Source organism: Hippichthys cyanospilos, chromosome 14, assembly GCF_059441005.1.
Source record: "Hippichthys cyanospilos isolate Australia breed blue-spotted pipefish chromosome 14, RoL_Hcya_1.0, whole genome shotgun sequence".
In the NCBI taxonomy this organism is placed as follows: domain Eukaryota; kingdom Metazoa; phylum Chordata; class Actinopteri; order Syngnathiformes; family Syngnathidae; genus Hippichthys; species Hippichthys cyanospilos.
Genome location: NC_142382.1, coordinates 15,422,859 through 15,448,457, shown reverse-complemented (window position 1 = coordinate 15,448,457; position 25,599 = coordinate 15,422,859). Strand labels below are relative to the sequence as shown.

General features: G+C 39.1%; 2 protein-coding genes across 9 annotated transcripts; both read left to right on the top strand.

Moving 5' to 3' along the window:
- Positions 1–401: 401 nt before the first annotated feature.
- On the top strand, positions 402–11,106 carry LOC148413139 (uncharacterized). 7 transcript variants are annotated; one of them, XR_015867831.1, is made up of 15 exons: positions 402–758; positions 1,512–1,643; positions 2,756–3,442; positions 4,749–4,868; positions 4,962–5,081; positions 5,175–5,294; positions 6,535–6,660; positions 6,767–6,886; positions 7,892–8,011; positions 8,097–8,216; positions 8,300–8,419; positions 8,530–8,649; positions 8,759–8,878; positions 9,239–9,307; positions 10,122–10,202. XR_015867831.1 is itself a non-coding variant. In XM_088433792.1 (15 exons), exons 1-15 carry the CDS (start codon positions 437–439, stop codon positions 10,436–10,438), a joined length of 2,394 nt encoding a protein of 797 aa, XP_088289918.1. In that variant the 5' UTR covers positions 402–436; the 3' UTR covers positions 10,439–11,106. The 7 variants fall into 7 exon arrangements, 5 of the variants coding, with proteins under 5 accessions (XP_088289918.1, XP_088289917.1, XP_088289920.1 ...); XR_015867830.1 differs by having other exon boundaries at positions 9,239–9,362; positions 10,122–10,147; XM_088433792.1 differs by lacking the exon at positions 9,239–9,307 and adding an exon at positions 10,386–11,106 and having other exon boundaries at positions 2,756–3,334; positions 10,122–10,223.
- Positions 11,107–11,555: 449 nt separating this feature from the next.
- Positions 11,556–25,596, top strand: wdr35 (WD repeat domain 35). 2 transcript variants are annotated; one of them, XM_088433365.1, is made up of 29 exons: positions 11,556–11,650; positions 12,385–12,432; positions 12,509–12,626; positions 13,252–13,323; positions 13,428–13,520; positions 13,606–13,734; positions 14,230–14,363; positions 14,709–14,874; positions 14,967–15,112; positions 15,739–15,864; positions 16,634–16,819; positions 17,058–17,093; positions 17,198–17,258; positions 17,741–17,885; positions 18,181–18,250; positions 18,411–18,464; positions 19,127–19,233; positions 19,330–19,549; positions 20,584–20,664; positions 20,866–21,002; positions 21,201–21,404; positions 21,493–21,639; positions 21,842–21,974; positions 22,089–22,199; positions 22,500–22,664; positions 22,902–23,042; positions 23,136–23,292; positions 24,181–24,421; positions 24,616–25,596. In XM_088433365.1, the coding sequence occupies exons 2-29, from the start codon at positions 12,409–12,411 to the stop codon at positions 24,764–24,766; spliced, it is 3,555 nt and encodes a 1,184-aa protein (XP_088289491.1). In that variant the 5' UTR covers positions 11,556–11,650; positions 12,385–12,408; the 3' UTR covers positions 24,767–25,596. The 2 variants fall into 2 exon arrangements, with proteins under 2 accessions (XP_088289491.1, XP_088289490.1); XM_088433364.1 differs by having other exon boundaries at positions 13,249–13,323.
- Positions 25,597–25,599: the final 3 nt, after the last annotated feature.

The window sequence follows — 25,599 nt, the reverse complement described above, 5'->3', positions numbered from 1 at the left end:
TCTCAAATTAGAGCAAATTTCGCATTTTTGACTTTTGATAAAACGTAGTATATTAGTCGCCTATGTCCTTGCCTAATTCACATTTTATTGATTAATTAATCATTTTATGGCTTTTGTGGTCCTTGAAACGTAATGCAATGCTAATCCTGATATCAGATTAAAGTAAAATTAAAATTTAGAAGCAATAAGACACCTCCCGTTTTTTTATTTTTAATAATGTCTCATGGAATAATGAAGGAAAGCTAGACCCTCTTATTAGTTGCACTAAATCTTGCACCTCCAAGCTGTGGTAGGAGTTTGTCCTTCCTCCTTCTCCTCCTCCTGGATTGGGGCTCGAAATGTCCACGCCCAGTGGAACAAAATCATATAAAACGGTCACAAGCATCTTTGGCCGCGCTGAATGAAGGCTAAAAAATATAAGTCAGCAGGTAACAAGATGGCATTGATTTGGGGACTGGCCTGTTTAATTAGCATTGTGATCCCGGCATGTCTGGGATCACAGTTTGGGCCACAACACCGGCAGACTCGTTTAGGCAGTCATTCCCTCGCAAAGGTGTCACCACAAGTTTCCCCAAGGTTAAACGGCAGTTTTGAAGACGTCAGATCTTCCGAACAAGCCTCTGATGAAGTACGAAGCGCTGAAATTTCCCGGGAGGTCCGAAAGGCTAATCACAGAATTCTGAGTTTGCCGCAGCGGGATGAACGGGCCGGTACCAACAACTACTTACCTCAAGGACGACGGAATCTCATCTCAGCTAGTAGGTTTTTTTAATTTTTATTTTTTCATGTCTTTCATATTTGCATCTTATTTCACCTTTTTTCACATATTTTTTTTTTGGAATGATACTCATGGATTTATTTTAAGTTGCAAAGTTTGATGAGTTTCACATTTGCAACTTCAGACATAACAATGTGCATGACGCTATGTAATTTTTTTATTTTTTAATTTTATCTTTATTTTTGACATACTATTTTGTAGCTTTTGTGTATTTGAAATATGTCTTCTCACTCTTGGTAATACAGGAAATATCCACATCCCATTTTTATTACTTTATTTATTGATGTTATTTCTGCAGAGAAGCTATTTTATTTATTCAATTATTTCTAGAGATAGACATTTTATTCACCCAAATATTTGATTAGACCGTTATAGATATAATAACAATTACTGACCATTTTGTCAGCAGCTGCAGAGGACTTTTTTAATGTCCAAAACTGTCAAAATGGGGATACAGCACTTGACTTGATTCGCCAAATTCTGTGGTAAAGAATGAGTTGCGTATGTGAATGCATGAGCAATGAATAACCATGACTGAGATGACTTTTCTGTGGCTCCTTTTTGTGGTGTACTGCGCTGTATAAAACATATACAGTGTTATATGATGTTCACAAAAAGGTTAATTAACTACACTGTCCTTTTCCATCATCTGTCTCATCTTCAATGCTTGACTCAAAGCAGAGATGCTGAATGCTCTAATACTCATTCCTCTCTCCTTTGCCTCTTTAAAAAGCTGGTGGCACTAATTCCAGGTTTTATCACTATCAGCCCACTCATCACCAGCTGCAACACAAAGCAGCAAAGCATGCTTCACAGCTGTATGCTCAGCATCCAAATTCTCCTGTATCCATCAGAACTACCAAAGGTACTGAAATATACCTGTAGAAGGTCTATTCGTAGTTGCTGTTAAACTGACCTATTGTACACTGACTGCAAAAGCTTTCTTTTGAATAATCCTGATTTTGGCTTTGAAAGCATCTCACCGTGTTCTGTATGTGCGTTGTATGTGGTTGGCAATGTCATCTTTTTTCCCTGTATAAAAGTCCCACCATTCAAGGTATCAAACATGCTTTAGACCAGGGGGTCAAGCTCGTTATTACTGTGAAGTCATATAAAAGTTTTATTGCCTCCTCATTCAGTGTTATTACAGTATATGTCCAGTATACAACACAACCAGTTTTGAAATAACAAGTCAAGAACAATAGCTTGTTCAACGATTGTTAAAGTTCATGTAGTAAGACACAAGTGTCTAACTGAAGGCCCGGGTGACAGTTTCGGTCCGCCACATCATTTTATGTGCCCCGCGAAATGCCAATTCGACACCGAGTTTCTGATTAAAATACCAAATTTGCAAGTTGTCCTCAATATTTTTTGTGGGGGGGAAAAAAAACAACAAAGAAACCAACCTTTTTTTGTTCTCAATCTGGGTCTCAGATTTCAAATTTAATTCGATGTGTGACGAGCACACCTAAAATTTATTTGGCTTCACAGTCATACAGGCCCCCTGACAGAAACTATAACTGCAATGTGGCCCACGATAAAAATAAGTTTGACACCCTTGTTAAGTAAGGGGTTTGGTAAGAAGACAATGCATATAATAACACAACATTATTTATAAAGCAAGCATCATGGAAGTGGACATGCTTGATTTGCTTTTTGCATGCCACTATAAAATGATATGGTGTGCCACATCTGGCCCCCGTACCTTGAGTTTAACACTCTGCAATAATTCTTTACTCTTCTAACTCTTTCTTTAGCAGTTAGTTATTATTATTTATTAGATGTCCATTCATAACAGTCCCCCGAGCCAAATGATAATTAGCCATGTCAGTCATATACAGTAAGTACATAGAGGAAGGAAAGAAAAATGTGTCTTCATTGGATCTGTTATGCCCACTACCCCAAATGCAGAACTGCCACTGTCTTGCTCAGTTTTGATCGGATTTAACGTCTGTCTTTCCTTCATTTGTTTTTCAGTAACGTCATCATCCAACTGCAAGAACCGCCCAATAGATTTGGTTTTCATTGTGGACAGTTCCCGCAGCGTACGTCCCGCAGAGTTCGAAAAGGCCAAGGAGTTCCTGATCGACATGGTGGACACCCTCGAGATCGGCTCAGATGCCACCCGAGTGGGCCTCGTCAATTACGCCAGCACAGTGAAGATCGAGTTTTATTTGAATACCTATTTTGACAAGCAAGCCTTAAAACAGGCATTGGCCCGAGTTGAGCCTTTAGCTTCAGGCACCATGACGGGTGTAGCCATCAAGGCCGCCATGGACAAGGCTTTTATAGCAGAGGCAGGGGCGCGACCCAGCTCCATGAGCATTGCCAAAGTAGCCATCATAGTGACTGATGGGAGACCCCAGGACCAGGTGGAAGAGGTATCAGCAGCAGCTCGGGCATCCGGCATAGAAATCTATGCGGTGGGAGTAGATAGAGCAGATCTGATGTCCCTCCGCCTCATGGCCAGCCAGCCTCTCGAAGACCACGTCTTTTATGTGGAGACGTATGGTGTCATAGAGAAGCTCACTGGCAAATTTAGGGAAACCTTATGTGGTAAGGATGATCTGGAAAGTGTGGATAATTCGTTAGAAGGTTTAGGAATTGCAGGAACTGGCAGGAAAGACGGCATAAAAATTGAAAATGGCAATAAGCGACAACACGGTATGTCAAATTTATACTTTATCATGAAAAGAGTGATTATTAATGGGCAGCGCCATATTATACAACAATCCATTTAAAGGTCACCAGTCTTCTTCTTTGTTTGTTCATTTAAAAGGGAAACCTTTCAGTCTTGCATTTGGACTATTGTCCAAAAATGCTCACTGACTGACACACATGGTATTGTACTGAATGCAGATAGCATTGATTGTGTACAATGGCCCAAGTACTAACCGTTGTCAAGAAGAAGACTAAGCTTAGATCACTAGTGGATCTGGCAATTTAGAGAACTTTAAAGTGGTCCAAACCTAATATGATGCTGCCTGTTAGTTTTCACATTGTGCGCCGCTCTGCAAAGCGAGCTGCAAATTTTGCCGCGTGCCATATTATTCCCTGCTCATGTACCTTGATGTGCTAAGCTGTGCAGGAATCAAACTTGGGCTGCTGCATTTTTAATCAGCCTTAATGGCTAATCCTGCAAGGCCAAATCTGTGTTTACTTAAGGTTTTACTTGAAAACTAATCTTTTATAAAATACCTCGTCATTTAAGTCTTTCTCCAAATTCCGTGCGTTTATTAAACAGGAAGTCGATTTTTTTTTAAATATGATGTTATCATTACTTTTAGATCCAAGTGGTTTGGTTATGATGGTTATTTGTTCTTTTCTGAGTGTTGAGGCTCATTAATATCTGAAATGTTGATCCGGAGTGCCAAACATTCTTTTGCTCTAAACATCTATAATGTAATGAACATCAAGTGTTCATTATCTCTATAAAACATTTCAAGTAAGCATCTTCATTCTATTCAAGTTATGTTTATGTGATGGAATGAAATGAATGCTTTGACCAGCCCAGCTGCTTATTAGCAATATAAAGTTTAGTGAGTGCTACTAATGTGAAATGGGAAAAAAAGGAAAAAAACTTTCAAAATTGACCAATTTACTCACATTGAAAAAAAGATGAAAATGTGAAAATACACAAAGTCTCATTGCAAAGTGTAGCAGCACTCAAACTTTGTAGCTCATGCAAGTCGTTCTTCTTTTGTGGCAGCCGTACTTGCTTGCTGGGTTTGCATGGTTTTGCATGGCATGAGGGAATCGTAAGGGGGAGTGGGAGATATGTCAAATGCCTGTGTGAAATTTAAAACATTACCTTTATTAACATCCAAGATGGTGATCAATTGACAGATCTCCAATGCAACATCATCATTTTGCATGACTAATCAATCAACCAATGTGTGGCTAAATTAAAGCCAAAACAAATTACATATGAAATGAACTAGCTTTAAGCCAATCAGGCATTTTCTTTCAGGAGTGGATGCATGTGCCCGCGGGCACAATTGCCAGCACGTCTGTGTCAACAACGGTAACTCGTACAACTGTCAGTGTTTTGCTGGCTATGTCTTAAACGCGGACAAGCGAACATGTTCACGTAAGCCTCTTCATATTTTAACGTCTTTACTAAACCTTTCTTTTGAGTCAAATGATGATTTACTCGTTACAATGTGAGAACATCCCTTTTCAGGTTTAGACGCATGTGCCCGGGGACATGACTGCCAACATATTTGCGTTAACAGCGGTGATTCTTATGTCTGCAAATGTGCACTGGGATATGTCTTGAATGCAGACCAGAAAACATGCTCACGTATGTACACACATCTCCTTTCAAACATTTTTATATATGATTTATGCCTAGGTATTTTGTGACTGGGAACATTTACCTATTGTCTCTTTCTAGGTTCGGATCCGTGTGCTGCTGGACATGAATGCCAGCACATTTGTATTGACAATGGAGATTCTTACGTCTGCAAATGTCACCCAGGATATACATTGAATCCAGACAAACAGACATGTTCACGTAAGAGCTTTTTGTTTCAAATTTGGAGATGCTTCTCAGCTTTGCCTTCCTGTAAATAGTTGTTTTGGGAAAAAAAAAGACAAACTATCTGTTACTCTTATGGATTTTAATGTCAGTGTCATGTGAAGACTAAAATTTGGACCCAGAAGGAGTGAGGATATGGAAGTGGAAAAGCGTAAACTGCACTCGGAAACTAAACTTAGAAAACTTGACTCAGTAAAACAGCTTGACATGACGGCTTGAAAGCCTACTACGTCGGTAAAAAAGGGTGTGAAAAGCAGATTCTTCGGGTTACCTCATGGTAAACACTGTGACTGTGAACAAACGAAGGTACTGAGTGACTGGATAAGAGACACGTGGATTGCAAGGATGAATGGGAACGTTTTCCAACTGACAATGTACACCAAAGTGTGTTATGACCATTTTTGGATGGATGATAGATCAACAAATTTTTATCCAAAATCATCTCACGGGCCTGATTAATTTAATTTGTGAGCCGGAACCATCCCGCAGGCAGTATTTTTGACACCCCCGACTTACAGACGACAACCCTTTAACCTGTATAAAGGCTATAAAAAAAGTAAACAGTTGTTGATTTTATTTTATTTTTTTTTATATTCCTTTTTCCTTTTGTCATTAGTAAAAAGGATAGAGTAATCTTATTTATGGTCGGCATGGCTAGTGGGGGGGGGGGGGGGGGGCATAGAATCTTTTTTTTTTCCTTTGCAAAATTTATTTGAGAAGCACTGCTTTACAGGAATGTAGTTAGAGAAGGATGAGCATCCTATTTTCCATAACAAAATAACATTTGAGGTAAATTTGTAAACATGACAGGGAACAACACAGAGACTGTACGTTAGCCTAATATACAATGGCGCTGACTCAATAGATCACAGCACGCCGCGACATCAGTGAATGCTATCGGCACGACAAAGGCGATAAATATGTAAAAATGACAAAAGGTGACAAATACATGACTATAACGACAAAGGTGACAAATGAATGACTATAAAGCAAATGCCTGCTGATTTCACAACAATCAGTTTGACACTATTGATGTACATCAGTTGTTTCCTGCATGTATCAAAACACTAATTTAAAATAAATCAATCGTTCCAAGCATGATATGGGTTGGAGAGCACAAATTAAATTGACATTAGGCCGCTTTTAAATCCCGTACATAGTGCTTATTTGTATCCCTCCATCCATCCCAAACTGTCACTACGCATTTATGTTGCAGGTATAATAGTAGATGCATGTGCCAGAGGTAATGACTGCCAGCACATCTGTGTAAACAATGGAAATTCCTACTACTGCCGATGTCATGTAGGATACGTACTGAATGTGGATCAGAAAACATGCTCACGTAAGAAACTGTACTTTTTTCACTTATGAAGTGAGAATTTCACACTTTTCAGGGTTTTTTCATTGGGGTATTTGAGTTCCTTAGAAGTAGGAACTTTTCTTTTCAGGTCCAGATGCTTGCTCTCTCGGGCACAACTGCCAGCATACTTGTGTCAACAGCGGAGATTCATACATTTGCAAGTGTCGCGCAGGATATATTTTAAATGCTGATCAGAGAACATGCTCACGTAAGAAAGTGCCACTTTTTTCAATTACCGGTACCTTAATTCTCCGTATACAAGTCGACTTTTACCTGCTATCTCAAAACCAGACCAATTTTCTCCACACATCTGTATTTGAATAACTTTAATTTGAATACGTAATGGCACGTCATTTGCAGGGCTTAAAATGATTATGTATTCCTCTGCTTCAATATAGCGTGCGTCCAATTTAGCGCGTTTACACTTTCAAATGCACTTTCATCAAGCGCCGCCTTATTGCCTCATTGTTGTAAACAACAAAGCTGCGTGGATAATTTTTCTGGCAGACTCTGATCCATTATGAAAAGGAGAAGATGGCTTGACTTGTCAGTTCAAGACAAAAATGCGAGAGCAGTGGCATGGCACGAGTGGATTTAAGCAGTTGGGGGGAGAAACACAGCGAAGAGCAACCGAGCCATGCTCTGATCTTGCCATGGTCGTAACTTGGGTACAGCAAAGCATTTCTGGAGAGTAGATGTAGGAGAGTAATGAGGATGTTTGCGCAAATGAAAAACAGGAAGGAGAGGACATCTGGGATTTAAGTAGGAGGAGCTATTCGGTATGTCAGATAGTGATGACGACTTCAAATCGTTTTATTATTGCAATATTAGTTTCAGCATTTGCGTTTATGTGCAGGCACGCATTGCTTCGCACTTGTCTCGATTCTGCCCCATTGCCTCCTCCCCATAACCGCAACAGTATGTTATTCGATACACAATGAAAAATACGTCCAAAGCTTCTGTAATTTCATCATTTTAAGAAGACACACCACGTGTTTTAATTGGTCAGCCATGATATGTGTAACCACTAAAGTCCGGGAAAAAATTACACTCGCGTTTTTGTAAAACTCACCCAAGTTAAAGTAAAAAAAAAAAGGAGGCGGGGGGGGGCTTGACTCATGCATGAGGTCGACTTGTAAACGAAGAAATATGGCATAATGGTTTCCTCAACTGAGCATGTGAGTTCCTTAGATTTGGGAATGTCTCTTTTCAGGTCCAGATGCTTGTGCTCTTGGACACAACTGTCAGCATATTTGTGTCAACAGCGGAGATTCATACATTTGCAAGTGTCGCTCAGGCTATATTTTAAATGCTGATCAGAGAACATGCTCACGTAAGAAAGTGCCACTTTTTTCAATTATAATGGTTTCCTCAACTGAACAGTTGAGTTCCTCAGAAGTCGGAACGTCTCTTTTCAGGTCCAGATGCTTGTGCTCTTGGACACAACTGTCAGCATATTTGTGTCAACAGCGGTGATTCATACATTTGCAAATGTCGCTCAGGTTATATCTTAAATGCTGATCAAAGAACATGCTCACGTAAGAAAGTGCCCCTTTTTTCAATTATAATGGTTTCCTCAGCTGAACACGAGTTCCTCAGAAGTTGGAACGTCTCTTTTCAGGTCCAGATGCTTGTGCTCTTGGACACAACTGTCAGCATATTTGTGTCAACAGTGGAGATTCATACATTTGCAAGTGTCGTTTGGGTTATATTTTAAATGCTGATCAGAGAACATGCTCACGTAAGAGAGTGTCATATTTTTCTTACAATTATAAAGTGAGGATTTCACTCTCTACTGGTCCCATCAACCAAGCACTTGAGTTCCTTAGAAGTTTGAGTGTCTCTTTTCAGGTCCGGATGCTTGCGCTCTTGGACACAACTGTCAGCATATTTGTGTCAACAGCGGAGATTCGTATATTTGCAAGTGTCGTTCGGGATATATTTTGAATGCTGATCAGAGAACATGCTCACGTAAGAGTGTCATATTTTTCTTACAATTCTAAAGTGAGGATTTCATGCTTTACATGGTTTCCTCAACCAAGCACTTGAGTCCCTTAGAAGTTGGAGCGTCTCGTTCCAGGTCCAGATCCTTGTGCTCTTGGACACAACTGCCAGCATACTTGTGTGAACAGTGGTGATTCGTACATTTGCAAGTGTCGTTCGGGATATATTTTGAATGCCGATCAGAGAACGTGCTCACGTAAGAAAGTTTCTTTTTTCAACATGCACTACATACAATACAGGCAGTGGTATCTTGTTACCCATCTTAACTTTGCTATGCACTCACTAGCCGCAGAATTTGTTAAAACTGCTCAATCTGATTACGTACAAGAGGTCTATCAAAAATTTGTATCGACAAAGTCAATACAAACTATTGGACACTATCACGTAGATATTAATTTAACAAGATGTTTATTACTGCTTGTATTCTGCAATGGTGTAATGTTGCAATTCATAATATTGAGAGTTGTTTCCTAGGTTTACATTTCTGTTTTTAAGACACACAGCAAAGGCAAAATATTAGGCAATGTCACAGTGTTTGTCCTTTTGCATTCTGCAGTCATGAAGAAGTGAGCAGTTGCCAGAAGCCGTGACAACAATGTCCAACGTCAAACATACACCACTAACGGTCATTTATGGATGTTTTATCACTGCTCCATAAATGAGTGGACATTAGGAATATTGTGGTGTGACCTCATAAAGGATGCTTGGTTCACTTTAGCACTTGTTGAAACTTTTTTGTGCTGGCGATTTCTTACATGTGTGCTTAGCTCCATCTTAAAACTGTCTTATCTAAGTCAGGGGTGTCCAGGCTTTATCCCTCAAGGGTCGCATGCAGAAAAATAGAGGTGCGCGAACCTCTATTGTTTTTTTTCCCCATTTTATTGTTAAACACGATAAAAATCAATCAAGTAAGGAATTATTGTTCACATTGTCTATATAATTTAGTTATTTAAAAAAATAACTCATGTCAAGGCTTTCTGTTGAATGTGATGTGATAAATCACAATTGTTAGTTCTTTTCTTTAAATACCGTTGCGTGCCACGTCAAAATGTATTTTTAGCATATGCCGCGAGCTACAAAAATGACCCCTGGGCTGTAATTTGGACACCTCTGTCTTAAGTCATTATTATTAACATGCAATAGCCGCACCCATACCCACTATATTGCTACAGCGCTTTGCATAATGAACATGTTTTCAAACACATCAAATTCCCTAATCTAATGGACAAAGACATATGATCGTGTCTTGCCAATTTTATCAATGATTTTTAACATGTGGAACGATTGCTGAAAATTCTTGACTTTTCAACTCCATGTTGTTTGCACAGGCTTAAAAAGAACTGGGCTGTGTCGTGTGTCTCTGTTACATTGCTGCACGAAGTACTATGTTACAAGACAACAGCAATAACTGATCCTTTTTTTCCTTCTAATTCTTTCAGAGGAAATGAGAAGTGAAATAACGCAAGATGCCTGCAAGTGTGAAGCTCAGATTCTATTCCAGAGAAAAGTGCAGTCAACCATTCAAGACTTGAGCAGAAGACATATCCTTTTTCGCCAAGAAATTTACTGAAGCTATAATCTAAATAAAAAGAAATGAATGTGATTGAGACATAACGTAGTATTAAAAAAGCTCTGCACTCACCAAAAAGGAACAATTTACCTCTGCTAGCACCTGGGTTGCACTTTCTTAACTGTTAATCCACTTGATGACCTTTCAGACCGTGTGAACCAGATTGAGGACCAGCAGCAGTATTAGGTGCAAAGATGACATCACGAGACTGGCACAGACTTTGTACAGTTTTGCATTTTGTAACTTTCCCATGGAATTATTTTAAGTCCTACAAAAAAGATGACAGACACTAATAGCACTTTGGTTTTATATTAAAACCCCTGTATTTGCATTCAAAACATGTGCATATCTAGTCAGTCATTCATTGTATTCATTGTTCCTTGAACATGTATTTTCTCGGTGGTCTGCATCAATGAACATAAGACTGTCACCGTTTTAGCAACAAGCTGATTGTTCTAACCCCGTGGATTACAGCAATTCTTTGTAGAGAAAAGGTCATTAGAAAGATGGATGCAGTTGGCGTGCCTGTGGCTGAGTTACAGAATACTGTATGGTGCACTTCTTGTAGCATTTCCTTAACTTTAGAATGCATTTCAGTGAAGTTTTGTTTTATTTATGGCTAGTGTTGTAGTCAAGGAAAGGCTGAATATTTACTTAACACCAGCCCTGTTTGTGTAACCTTTTTCAAAGTGTGCTTACTCGAAGTACTGTATTGTCTGCTTTTGTCACATGGGTGGGAGTGGCTTTGAAGATTCTAGGATTTTGTACTGATGGCATATTAGAAATATTTTAGTAACTGTCTGTTTAATGTTGGACATGTTATTGGTGCATGCTGAATAAATATTCTAAAACCATTGATTATATGTATTTCTTGTGAGTCTCTGACATCAATTTAGAGAAAAAAGAGAACGAGAGAAATAAGACAGTCACAGTTGCAATCACTTCAGCAACGTTGCTGTAACAATTAAATCATTTTGCACTTCAAAATTTTGGAAAAATTTCAAACAAGCCATTATTGTACTTCTGGACAATGTTTAAATCTCTGAATCATCAGTGGGAGTACAACAATTCTAAATGCTCCCATTTTCATTTTTGATTTTCAACAACTATTTTGTATTAACTTATTAACAGCTATGCTAGTACAAATATAAATGCACTTTATTTAAAATGATATATCATCAACAACACATAATTTTTCCAAAACCCCAAACAACTAATGTATCTAAATTCATGTGACGCTCATGAAGAGACTACAAGTACCAGCAAGGGTCAAACTATTAAAAAAAAAAAACTACAACTACCAGAACTACATTGCACAGTGTACAGTTGCCACGGGCGACTGGAAGAGATTACATTCTCCATGCTACTTCCTTGCGTAAAACGCAACAAAACAGCTGAGTATGATTTGTTTTCTAATACATTAGCAGTAACGTCATACATGAAGCTGGTCGGATTATGATTTTTGTGACGTAACGCTCATTTTTTTCGCAGCTAGCTGCATCGCGCTAGCTTAGCTCGCAAAGTAATGCTAAAACCCCACGCCTGCCATCATGAAATGAAAGGAAACAAGCATGTCTAACTCCCTCCACGTAGCCTTGGTTTTATAAATATTCCGATGTATACGCTGCAGTTTTCTGTGATCATTCTTCCGGCTGAATGCCAAACTGTCAAAACCAGTAAAATCTTGCTCTTGTGCTATATACGCTATTTGTTTACGATCTGCACCGTCCAGCCACTCACTTGCAATGATATTACTTGTAAATCCTATGATGCTGAATAGTCTGCTTTTACAAACACCATTAAATACACGTGAGTGGATAAAAACAACAATCACTATAGTGCATGAACTCGCGTTCGAGACTGCAGAAAAATCCAACCATAACAATAACCAAGTTGTTCAACACTACTACTACTACTACTAAACTACTTAATTAGAACGGAGTAGTATTACCTCAGCCCTGGTATTGGGTGTCATTATATTATACAAGTGGCAATTAAGTTGTGGCTAGTCAGTGTATAGTATGAAATACTTAAGGTGTATTAAATAATTGCTGTGAATATTTCTCATGCATCTTACATCCATTGATGTGTTCTTTTTTCTTCCCTTTTTGTTGTGGGCTGCCACACACAAGATTTAAAGAGGCATTAAGGACACCATGTTTATCTACCTCAGCAAGAAAGTGAGCCCCCTGCGAAATAAACCTCATATTAGTTGATTAATAAACTCACTTATGCAACTGCTCTTTTGTCTTTTAGATCGCTATCCCCAATAGTATTCACTTGAAATGCGTCTCTTGGAACAAAGCCAGGGGCTTCATTGCCTGCGGAGGGGATGACGGCCTCTTAAAAGTGCTCAAACTTGAAACTCAGACAGGTATGTTAGTGGTTTTTCAACAACTTGCACTATATTATCAAGCCCCTTTTTAAATTGTCTGCTAAATCCTGTTAGTGCTGCCATCATATTAGTTCTTGAACAAAGTCCGAGATTTGCTACGACACGGTACTGGGTTTCACATTTTATTAGACCACATCAGCACCAGAGTTATGGCTACTCTGTGGTGAAAATTTCCACTGTGAAGGATCAATAAGTGATTATCTTTGCCCAGCCTAACTTCTCAGATGAGCGATGCAAGGACAACTTTCCTTAGGAGTGGTCAGATAGCAAAATCACTTTGTCCAATGTTGTTCACTTGCCCGCTGCAAATCAACATAAAACATGTGTTTACGTTGGTTTTTGAGAATGTTATGTAAGATCCATGTGATTGCGATTTTCGATTTTGTGAAACAATAGTTCACACAGTCTGTAAGAAATCTTTTAAAACTCACCAAAAGCCTTTCGGTGCTTGCCGGATACCTCTGTATCAGTCCCTGTAAGTAGAACTGGTGCCACCTCGTCCACTCCAAATAGAGAAACAATAGAAAGACTCAATTAAGAAATTAGCCTTTTCAAAGTGTTGATGCTGAATCAGCTCCCTTTTACAGTATTTTTTTTTCAGCAGATGATGCCAAACTTAAAGGACTTGCTGCACCTAGTAATTTGTCAGTGAACCAGACATTGGAAGGTCACAGCGGTGAGCCAATATTTGACTCTTTTATCAATCAAGAAAAGAAAAGTCAGATTGTGGAGTGTGAATGTTTATCAATAAAACATTCCAACTCACTGCTACATTTCCAGGTGCGGTACAAGTTGTTACATGGAATGAACAATATGAAAAACTAACATCCAGTGACCAGAATGGACTCATTATTGTATGGATGCTCTACAAAGGTGCTTGCACTTTTTCGTTATGAACTGATTATTCCATTTTAATGAGTCATCATTTATCAACGTTGTAATTTCTTCTTTTTCTAAGGTGCATGGTACGAGGAAATGATCAATAATAGGAATAAGTCGGTGGTAAGGAGCATGAGCTGGAATGCTGATGGCCAAAAGATATGCATTGTGTACGAAGATGGGGCAGTCATTGTTGGATCTGTAGATGGTAAATTTGATATTTGGAATTGAAGTTGCGAGAAATGGAGCTGGGCAATTGATTGCGATTTGTGATTTCCAATTTGGCTTCTCATGACGATAAAAGAATAATGAATCAAAGTGTATTAGTTCGGTTCCGCATCTGTCGAAATTGACTTTTCATTTACATATTGTGTTTTGCAATGAATGAGTGTGTGTTTGCAAGTTCCTGTATTGTGAAAGCAACCTTAATACCCCTTTGTGCAGCGAGCGTGTAACGTAAAGTATGTTGTACTGCCCTTTCTGAGCATGGTTTAAGATGCTTTTGACACTCTTCTATGAATTTACTGTAAAACTAAGCACACAAGAACTACACACTTTTTAAATTTGAATTTTAGAACAGTCGCAATAACATCAAATCTCAATGCGTCACTTAGCAGGGATTGCTTTGTTCACATACTTGCGTATTACTGTGTGGGTGCGCATGTGAATATGAGATTGGATAAAGACTTTTTTTTTTTTGTAGGTAACCGGATTTGGGGAAAGGAGCTGAAGGGAAATCAGCTTGCACATGTGGCATGGTCTCCAGATAGCAAGATCCTGCTCTTTGGCATGGCCAATGGGGAAGTGCAAATTTTTGACAACCATGGCAATTTCATAGTGAGTACACAAACCCAACAAACAACTTGAATTAACAAAAAAAAGACTAAACAAAAAACTAAACGGAAGGACATATTCATGTAGTGACAGAGGAATCACAGCTTGTAAACTCAGTGTTTTACATTTCTCTGTGTAAAAGTAGACTCATGGTTGTGGAAGCAGTAATCTCACATGGCCTTGTGAATCCAGCTCACTAGTTAACACAAGAGGAAGAGTAAACAGTAGGGTCAAACAACATATTGCGCTGGTCTTTATTTTTGTTGATGTTGACACACTACGCAAAAGATGAAAATAATCAACTCTGTCAGCGGAAGTCGTTAATAGTAAATGTGGATTTTTTTTCAGATGAAATTGATAATCAGCTGCCTAACTAATGTGACAGGAGCCATCAGGATAGCAGGAATCCATTGGTACTCAGGAACAGGCGGTTACGTAGAACCTGACTGCCCGTGCCTTGCTATCTGTTTTCAAAATGGAAGATGTCAGATTATGCGCTATGAGACAGATGAAAGTAAGACAGCCAAGCCCAAAACTGCAAAGATTTTCCACACTTTTCTAACACTCGTGATAATAAACTATGCTACATTTTGTTTTCTTCTGCAGATCCAGTGTGTATTGACACAATGATGAATGTGGTCAGTATTCAGTGGAACCATTGTGGTAGCGTACTGGCTGTGGCTGGTTCGCTCAAAGCTTTGAATTCAGATGTAGAAATCAATGTAGTGCAGTTTTATACACCTTTTGGAGAGGTGAGGGCAACATGTTAATTTTTTTGTGTCATTTTAGACATTTTCAATGCCAGTGACTTTTTAGACATAATCAATGTCAATGACTTTTATTGGAAATGATACCAAAGGTACCGAGCAAGTGGCTTACTGCGACAAAGGGAAAGGATAGGAAGAAGTGGACTTAACGTAGACACTGTGTGCATCAAGTTTCTGTTGTCCAGACACTTGCTCCAAAGCATTTGAAGTGCTCATGCCATGTTTCTTAGAAAATTCCACAAAGATGGCATCCACTTGTCACATTGCTTCCCTAAATGGAAGTAATGATACCTCTGTTGTAGTTTGAACTCACGTTAGTTTTACGTTGCTTTGAGTTTTGTAGAAGTGTTGAAGGTTAATAATAACTTTAACTTGAAATTATGTTTTATGTCTTTAATTGTTATATAACCTCATCCCTGAAAACTATCAGTGAAAACAATATATTATTCAATATTGCAGTTCATTTAAGTGTTTAGTATCATAGTTGTTAATAAGTTATAAATTGTCCATTATAAAAATGAAGTTATGCAGCCGACATTGCTGTCGGTTTATATTAAGTGGGCAGTTTCATGTTATATTTTTAAATATGCTCGAATAAAAATTCTACACAGCACCTGAGAACGCTGAAAGTCCCTGGAAAACAGATGACAGGAATTGCCTGGGAAGGAGGAGGCCTGAGAATCAGTCTGGCTGTCGATTCCTACATCTATTTTGCTAATATCAGACCAGATTACAAGGTAAACAACAGCACTTTATCCCTTTCACTACCCATTTTTTTTAAATTTATTTTTTAAATAAAACTTATGATATATAGTACTTGTTTATAAGTCTAGTATACTTGTAAATGTAGTTAAAAAAAAATCCCACTTCCATAGATTCCATAGATATAGTACTTGTTTATAAGTCTAGTATACTTGTAAATGTAGTTAAAAAAAAAAAATCCCACTTCCATAGATTAGGTCACAGACCATGGGATTTTTTTGTCCCATCTGTATTTAATAATAATAATAATAATAATAATAATAATAATATAAACGTGCCAGAGCAATGGAAATGATCACCAAACGCCTGCAATACATTATAATCAGTTTAATAGTAACACATATATAGCACATATTATCAATATATTTCTGCAGTACTAGATCGTTAATTCACAAGAAATTGTACAACACAAGTTACTTTGTTGACAGCGAACCCAGCGCTGGCTTGTTGTGAATAGAAAAGTTGCCAAATGCCACTTGAATCTGTCGATAGGTGTGTAATGAACCACTGGGATACCATTTCATGTTATTGCTGGGATTCCTATACCCACTGCCGTTTTTTGAAAAGCTGTGGGACGCATTGTCCCAACGGGAGCGAAAGTGTTAAACTAAATAATGTGAATGAAATGTTGTCGATGTTTCGTTCTGTACGTTGCTCATCAGGATGTCTGGGCTTAGACTTCTTGGCGTTGCGCAATCTCAAAGCGAAGTTAAAACTAAGCATCTCTTTATTTTGTCTCATCAGTGGGGTTACTGTTGCAGCACAGTAGTGTACGCTTTCACAAAGCCAGAGCGCCAAGATTACTGTGTGATCTTCTGGGATACGAAAAACAATGAAAAATTTGTCAAGTATGTGAAGAGCCTCATGTCCATCACCACTTCAGGGGACTTCTGCACCCTGGCTAGCAAGGCTGATGACACCCAGCCGCAGGTACAGCTTCATTCACATTCTGCATTCCAAAATGACCAAAGTGTGATGATTCGGGGAGCAGTTTTGTTGTCATTTTGAGTCAATGGCTTACATTAGCGGTCAGATTTTGTTTTAGAACATGCCATAGCAAATACTGATTCTGAAAGGAAATGTTGTCTTGCTAATCTGTTGGATTGTACTCATTTATGTCGAGCACTCTATATTCTTAAGCGGCTTTTGCTTATTCTTTGGCATGCAGGCAAATGCTGAGTCAGAGTCTGGGAGTCATGCAAAGGTAATGCCACGTTAATTAAAAGCAAAGGTTCTTAAATAAAAAATAGATGTGCAGAGTTAGCATCTCCAAACTAACCTGTAATAACCATTCTTTTTTTTTTTTAGTACGTACTGATCCTGTGCAACTCAATTGGGACTCCATTGGACTCAAAGTACATCGACATATGTGAGTTCTAATTTCACACTATGTTTTATAACTTAAAATTCTAAAAGGATGTTGATTAATGACATCAAGTCAATGTTAGAGCTCACACCTTGCATATGGAAAAGTAGTGGGCAGCGCTTCGTGTCTCATGCCTCCCACGGTCACAACTCTCACAAGCTCACAGCAGTCTGTGGCCAATAGACAAGTGAGCTGTAGGCGTCTTAAGACATCCCAAATATTCAACATTCCGTTTCTGCATGGCACAGCTGACAGTTTGCTGATGAGCCCAAGCCAAAATAGTTCAAAGTCTGCAGATTTGAAAGGTTGTCGTCTAAAATAGGCTTGAAGCATCCAAGGTCAACAAGAGAATCTGGTCATCTGTCCGTGAGGCATCTTCTTTTTTTTTTTTTTGGCAGGGTTAGGGCTCAAATATACACCAGCTAAACAAATACTTCCACATGCAATTCAAACCGCCTGCTTATTCTTACTATTTCCTTGGTTAGGGCCATTGTTTGTCACCATGACCAGGACGCATGTGATTGCTGCATCTAAAGAGGCCTTCTACTTGTGGCAGTACAGAGTGGCAAACAAATTGACTGCCTTGGAGATCAACCAAGTAACCAGAACTAAGAAAGAGGGAAGGGAAAGGTGAGATTATGAATCTATTATTATTTTTTGTTGCAGCACAGTTAAGGTGTATCTTGACAGGATAGCCTAAAGTTTACCCAGTACATTCATGCCAAGACTGACAGTACACACCAAGCCAGTCATGGAAAGTTACAGGGAGGCAAGATAACCACACATCTCAAGTCTGGGAGTCAGTGTCTGAAATCTGAATAGAATTCATTCATCTGCATCCACTCCCACAGAGACTCCAGACAGCAGGGGCTAAAAGTCACCTCAGTGCAACCGTCTGAGTTGCTCTCACTTCCTGTCTTTGTAGGGTCTATCACATTGACAGCAGTCCAACTGGAGTCAATGACAATGGAGAGGACTTTGCCAAAGCCTTCACAGTAGGTCACGCTAAGCCTCATTCATCAACAACCAATTGTTCTTAAAAAAAAAAAAAAAAGTCTCCGTTTGAAATATTTGTTCACCGAATACACTGGTGGAACAAAAAGTTGAAAAGTCTGTCTAATGTACATAATTGTGATCTTGTTTGTTTGATTCAAGGCAACTAGAGATCCAATCTGTTGTATCACAGCAACAGACAATACACTAATTGTGGTAGGTACATCTCGGATTTTGCCACAGTTCATGCAATCATAATTAATAGAGCATCCACTACTCAGAAAATTAGCGACATCATTTCAGTAGGACCCTAGAATTCTCTATAACCTTTACAGTTCAGCTTAGTTTGACCTTCTCTTTACCTCTGAATTCTCATGTCCAATTGTCAACGTTTCACTATGTTTTGCTCAAATCATCCAACCCCTTGACGACGGCTAAATTTCATCCATGTCGACCAATATATTTCCTGGTTGAACTAGAATTGTTATTCAAACAGCTCTTGTCATCATGCTGTTTAGTTTTTGACGACGTAAGGCCAGGAAGAACATTTGATTAAATTCAAAACAAGATGTTCTCAGAGGAAGGTAGCAATTCAGTTTAGCGAGTCACCAAGCGTAATCGTCATATGCAGAAACTTCAAGGACACTGGAGGAATCACAGAAAGGCATAGATGTTGATGGAAATTTTCAACACGTTCTGAGTTTTGTTGTTGATCTTTGAGTTAGAGACCAGCAACTTGATGAGTTATTGAGTCGTCAATTTTGAACTGTTTGACTTCCTTCAAAACTTTGGCGAAGGTACAATTAAGCTCACCTGTAAATGTTAAAGTGCATTTTAAAATATAATATGAATCAGTAATCTTTGTTTCTATGTTCTAGGGTCGTGAATCGGGTAGTATCCACAGATATAGCCTGCCAAATGTCGTCCTCATCCAGAAATACACTATGAACAGGGCCCATCATCTCTCGTTAAACTGCAACTCTAGGCAAGCTCTGATTATACTGCAGTTGCTGTGCATCACTCGAAATATGTGGTTTTGTTTAGACTGGTGGCTGAATGTTTGATTCTTCATTTCCTTCAGTCGGCTGGCCATTATTGACATCTCAGGCGTACTTACATTGTTGGACATGGAAACTCACGCACCCTCAGGTGATGCCAACAGCAGTCAGGCATCAATTGGGGATCCCCCTAAACTTGAACGCAAGGATGTTTGGGACATGAAGTGGGCAAAGGACAATCCTGATCTTTTTGCCATGATGGAAAAGACCAGGATGTATGTTTTCAGAAATCTTGACCCAGAGGTTAGTACATTATTGTTAAGTACCACTTCCGATTTTAAATGGAATTAAAATATGTAAAAATGACTTATTCAGTAGTTTTTGGAGCCCCTTTGTGATTGTTCTAATATTCACTGAAATACCATCATTTTTTTCTGTCTTTTTACATTTTTACACTATATTTGTCAGTATATGGTCCTTAACAATGTGAATAATAGTGAGAAGTCAGTAGATATGTAGTTATTTTGTTTCACTATATTCGATTGATATATTTTTCCTATTGTCATTACTCTCTTGGCCGATTGCATCGAATAATGTATATGGATCTAGTTAGGGCTGGGAAATAAATCAAACGAATTTGATTAATTCATCATTTTAAAAATCAACAATTTTAAAACGAGCTAAATCATGAAATGGAGGTTTTGCACTAGATTCAAGATTCAAGAGATTTATTGTCATATGTGTAGTTCTACCACACAATGAAAGAGCAGCAGATTACATTCCACAATCGAGCAATAAATAAATAGCAATAAACAACAAACAAAGACAATGGTGTTAATAATGTAGTGCAGAATAATATAATGTAAGACAACATCTTCAGTGCAAGATATTGTTTATGCATGCAGTAGGAGGCAGATTAGTTCGTGAGGGATTTGTTGAGAATCCCGATGTGTTTATTGTAGTTACTAACTACTTCATTGTGGCCTTTCAGCAAGTTACGCACAAGCTATGATAGCTATACCTGTGCACAGGCTATGAATTTTTAGCTAGTATTAAAACTGCATTAAAAGCAGTATACATAAGTTTTTGTCAAAACATTTTGCACAGGAGTAGTTTGGAAATAAATCATCTGCTTAAATGTTTCTTGGGTGTGTTACCATTACTTGAATAACATTTTGATGTCCAGAATGAAAAAACAAAAAAATATATATTTATCTCATTCTAGTACATGGCTCTACTGGCCCAATATGATATGATTCTCTACACTTTGAATGCCTACTGTGGTCTTGCTAATGGTTTTCCATGTTATCTGTATATGATGTCATTTGGGTGCCCAGGAACCCATCCAAACATCTGGATATATCTGCAGCTTTGAGGATCTTGAAATCAAATCTGTCCTGCTTGATGAAATCATGAAGGTAAAAATAAAAAAAATCAAGCAATTCTTTTGCTCCTTAATTTGCCTAAATCAGAAGTTTTACAAGTATGGAATCCACGTGCACGTCTCGACTTCCTTGAACTTACTGTATACTTTTATGCTCTTACTTCATTAGTGGTAAGAATAACTGGACTTAAAAACCTTATCAGAGATGTTTTGTATTTGAATCGGTGCTATTCAGGACCCAGAGAGGCCTAATAAAGACAATCTCATCAACTTTGAAATCCGTTCTTTGAGAGACAGCCGTGCTCTAATTGAAAAAGTGGGAATCACAGATGCTTTGCAGTTCATTGAGGACAATCCACATCCAAGACTCTGGTAAATATATTAATAACTTGGAGTAAATGTAAAAGGTACTTAAATATATATACATGATTGATGACTTGCTTGACAGCTTGCTTTTCAGAATTGCTGATATCTAAACAACCACATAGAAACATAAATGAATACATTCAAGAATACGCTAAAAACTGAATAGCTATTAAACGTTTCCTCTGTCTTTTACCGGCGTGCCAGGCGTCTTCTCGCTGAGGCATCCCTCCAACAACTGGACTTGAAGACTGCTGAGCAAGCTTTTGTCCGCTGCAAAGACAACCAGGGCATCGAGTTTGTCAAGCGCTTGGGGAACCTGCAGAGTGAGCCCATGAAACAGGCAGAGGTGGCAGCTTACTTCAGCAGGTTTGAGGAAGCCGAGCGCATGTACTTGGACATGGACCGCAGGTACACTACGCTTGGACTACTGGTTGTTGGAGCAAGACAGATTTTTTGTTTTCTTTCTTTAAGGTTGTTGCATACTGTAATTTCCCAGGGACCTGGCCATTAGCCTTCGGATGAAATTGGGAGACTGGTTCAGGGTGCTCCAGCTGCTTAAAACTGGCTCTGGGGATTGTGATGATGCTCTCCTGGAGCAAGCCTACAATGCAATAGGAGACTACTTTGTTGACCGACAGAAGTGGTACTAGGAAATTTTAAATCATTCTTTTTTTGATTTACAGGGGTGATTAACAGGGATTTGTGCACAATGTGCACAAATCCCTGTTTTATTCAATCCTAGTTCCGGTGAAGGTGGGAGGTTGTGTAAAATGCAATATAAACTGTCCAGAGAGTTTGTCAACAGTACCCGTTCAGGTTCTAAGCCTCGCTTCTTGCTCTTTGAGGGTCAACGCAGTGCAGTACTACCTTCAAGGTCGGCACCAGGAGAAGTTGGCAGAATGCTACTACATGTTGGAGGACTACGATAACCTTGAGAAGTTGACCAATTCGTTACCAGAAAACCATAAACTTTTGCCGGTAAGTCGAGCATGAAGGACAGACTTGCTCAGAGCTACTTCCAAACCGCACTGCCTCCAAGTATCTGGACTGATAGCGACTCAGCTACTGACGCTTCCCACTCTCATGCTGTAGGAGATTGGGCAGATGTTTACCACCGTGGGCATGTGCGAACAAGCTGTGAATGCCTACCTTAAATGCAACCAGGCCAAGGCCGCTGTTGACACGTGTGTCCATCTGAACCAGGTGAGAGACGCCCACTGGGGCACCTTCCTGTCCTCCCACATATGTCCGCTTGGTGAGTGATATTTTAGCTTGGCTGTGTGAATGCTCCTCTTGCACTTTGCTGCTACAGTGCAACATTTGATCAATGAAGTGTGACTATAAATGAAATCTTGGCCTTTAACTCTAAGTGCTGCAACTTTAAAAAATATATATACGTATTGTTAAATGGAGTCAAATTTGCGCAGTAGCGGTCATGTCTAATCCCCCATCGGGTGCCCTTTCCATCTCGTGTGTTATTTCATATTCTTTCCCATACATCAGTGGAACAAAGCGGTGGAACTTGCTAGAACCCACAACATGAAGGAGATTAAACCTCTCCTGTCCAAGTATGCTTCGCATCTTCTTGAAAAGAACAAAATACTAGAGGCGGTGGAATTGTATCAGAAGGCTCACCATTTTCTGGATGCGGCCAAACTCATGTTTAAGGTATGTCACTTGTACTGTATGTGTCGACGTGCCTGTGTCATTGATGGAAAAAGGTATTTGTTTCTTTGGAGCCAATAGTACAATGCATTGATGCATTGGTGTCACGCATGACCTAGTGAGGATTGTCATTTCACAGAATGGATGGATGAGCGGAATGTTTTATAAAATCCAGAAGCCGCCCAATGCAATTTTATTGTATCCGTTTCTCAATCATGCCTCCGCGGGAATTGTTACTAGATAGCGGATGAGGAAGCCAAAAAACGAACTCGCCCGCTGCGCGTGAAGAAGCTGTATGTGCTGGCTGCTCGGCTGGTGGAAAACCATCACGAACAGAAAAAGACTTTACAACAGAGTAAAGCGAAAGGGAAGAAGTCAGAGGTAGATAATACATACAATTCAGTCAGAGTCCTTTCGTGCTCTCATTTGATTTAAAAAAAAAAAGTCCCACCTTTTCTCATCTCTTTTTATCAGGCAACATTTGCCCTTGCCGGACTTCTTGAGGAAGACACCACCTCTTCGGACAATCGTGTTCTGGACAACGCATGGCGAGGTGCAGAGGCATATCACTTCTTCCTGCTGGCCCAAAGGCAGCTGTATGAAGGCTACACAGAGAATGCCATGCACACAGGTAAACAACCATCAATCAAAACACTCTCTGGGAAGTGCATACATTTTTCAGTGACAGCTACACACTGACAAAAAGGCAAGAAAGTAGCGCATTATTCCTTGTGCTCATGAATAGGCTAAAACTAATTTCATGAACTGTAAGTCAAAATATGCAAAGCAAATTAAACAGCATGACACAAAACAATCATCTTAGTCTTATTGGTGACAGAGCAGGTGGTATTAATCGGACCGCTAAAACATTGCGTGGTGCATTCAAATGCATTTATATTTTTCACTCTTTTAGATGGAAAAATAAACCCTTTGTAGTGCTGTAACATCGAACCTTTTTTTAGATTGTTTGATTTTAAAAAGTGTCCTCTCTTGGTTCATATTTTATTTTATGTAGAAGATTATTTAGTAGTAGAGTAAAAAAAAGCAACAAGAGAAATAAACACATACTTGGGAAACTCCTGGTCTATATCATTTGTTCACACCTGGGGAGAAAAAGGAGGCTGTCCTCCAACTTAGACCACATAGGTCATTTTACATGTGTGAAATTATGACTGATCATTACTTAAGATACTAGTGGTATTACTTAAGATAGTAGTGGTAGTGGAGACCGGTGTCCTTCCCTAAATCCGATCCCCAACCTACCGATAGTAACCGTATAGTGTAATGATTTAATTTACCTTCAGTAACCCATCCTCACCAATATCCAGTCACATATCCCATAATGCCTTGCTTGGATAATGCAAAAAGTAGTGCTATTCCAACTGTCACCATTGGGGTACAATGGCAAAGTCTTCACACAAAGGACAAGATGGAGATGTATCTTTTTGGGCCAACTATAGGAACTGGAATAAAATAAATAAGTACAGTGGCATAGTTATTGTTTGCGCTCTGTTTCCAGCCCTTCATCTCCGCGAATATGAAGACATCATCCCTGCGGTGGAGATCTACTCACTCCTCGCCATCTGCTCCTCGGCCTGTCGGGCCTTCGGCACGTGCTCTCAGGCCTTCATCAAGCTGGAGGCCCTGGAGAGTGTGGACCCGGAGCAGCGACTGCTCTATGAGGACCTGGCCTTGGAGATCTTCACCAAGCACGTGCCAAAGGACAGCCGCGCGCTGGAGCTCGACACTGCATCAGAAGGGTGAGGAAAGCACAGGTTCAAGTCCTACTTTTTACCTTATGTTTGTGGAGAAAACGTTTCTTGAAATCATTATCATTACATCAGTTTCCTTTTGTTACTCTACTGACTAACTGTACGTGACAATTTGCAGACTCTCGCCAGCTGTTCTGCACCATTCTCACACCTTTTTTTTCCACCCCACTCTCTCTTTCCAGGACAGCGAAAAAGTTACCCACCTGCATAGTGAGTGGTCTGCCCATCCAGGATTACCAGTTGTGGATGTGCAATGTATGCAAGCACTGCGCTCAAAGCAACGAGATCAGCAAATACAACAACTGCCCACTTTGTCATAGTCGTGTGAGCTGAAGTTCTTTTCATATTTTAAAAGTAGTGTATACCAAATGTTCATCCTATAGAGGAAATTATATTTTTGTATTGCAGGCATTACACCACACAAAGGAACAATTTACATGCGTGTAGGAATAGAGGCTATAAGATGCTTACTTTCTTGTGTCATAAGAAACGTTTCAACTGAAGCAATTTCATATGTATTGAAAGGAAAAATATGAGTGATTTGCATGTACTGTATATAATAATTGTCATCACCAAGCAATGGGCTCTTCATATTCTACAAATATAGCTTCAAAGCCAAGCTTTTTTGTTTGTTTTTCTAAACCTTTTAGGACGGTTGGCTTCAATCTGTACACGGAAGTTAACTTTGATCCTCACTACACAAAATGCAAGGCAGGAATAATTATATCAGGCAAGCACACCGAATATTAATACAGTAATGTAGTCTAAATGTAATTTGATATCAAAGCTGGATATTACGATTTCAAGGATTGAAATGCTTTGGCAGCTATTTTCTACAGAAAATAAATGTATATCTAGAACTACTTCAATGCGATTACGAAATAAGAAGAAATTAGAAAAACCGCTGATTTCTAAGTCCTCGTGGCTGTAACGGCTGCGTCATAAACAGTGCAACATTTGTCTCACACGGTCCTTGCCTGCCATCTCCTGGCTTGAAAGGCACTGCACATTCTCTCCAAAAAGTCACTGTTCAATTAATAGAATAGAATTATATAAACGGGCCATAAAATTGGGGACAATGGCAACATTGTATTTAATACCAAAAAAAAAAATCCTTATTATGGATCGAAACCGAAAAGTAATAAAATAATGATGCAACCATTGTG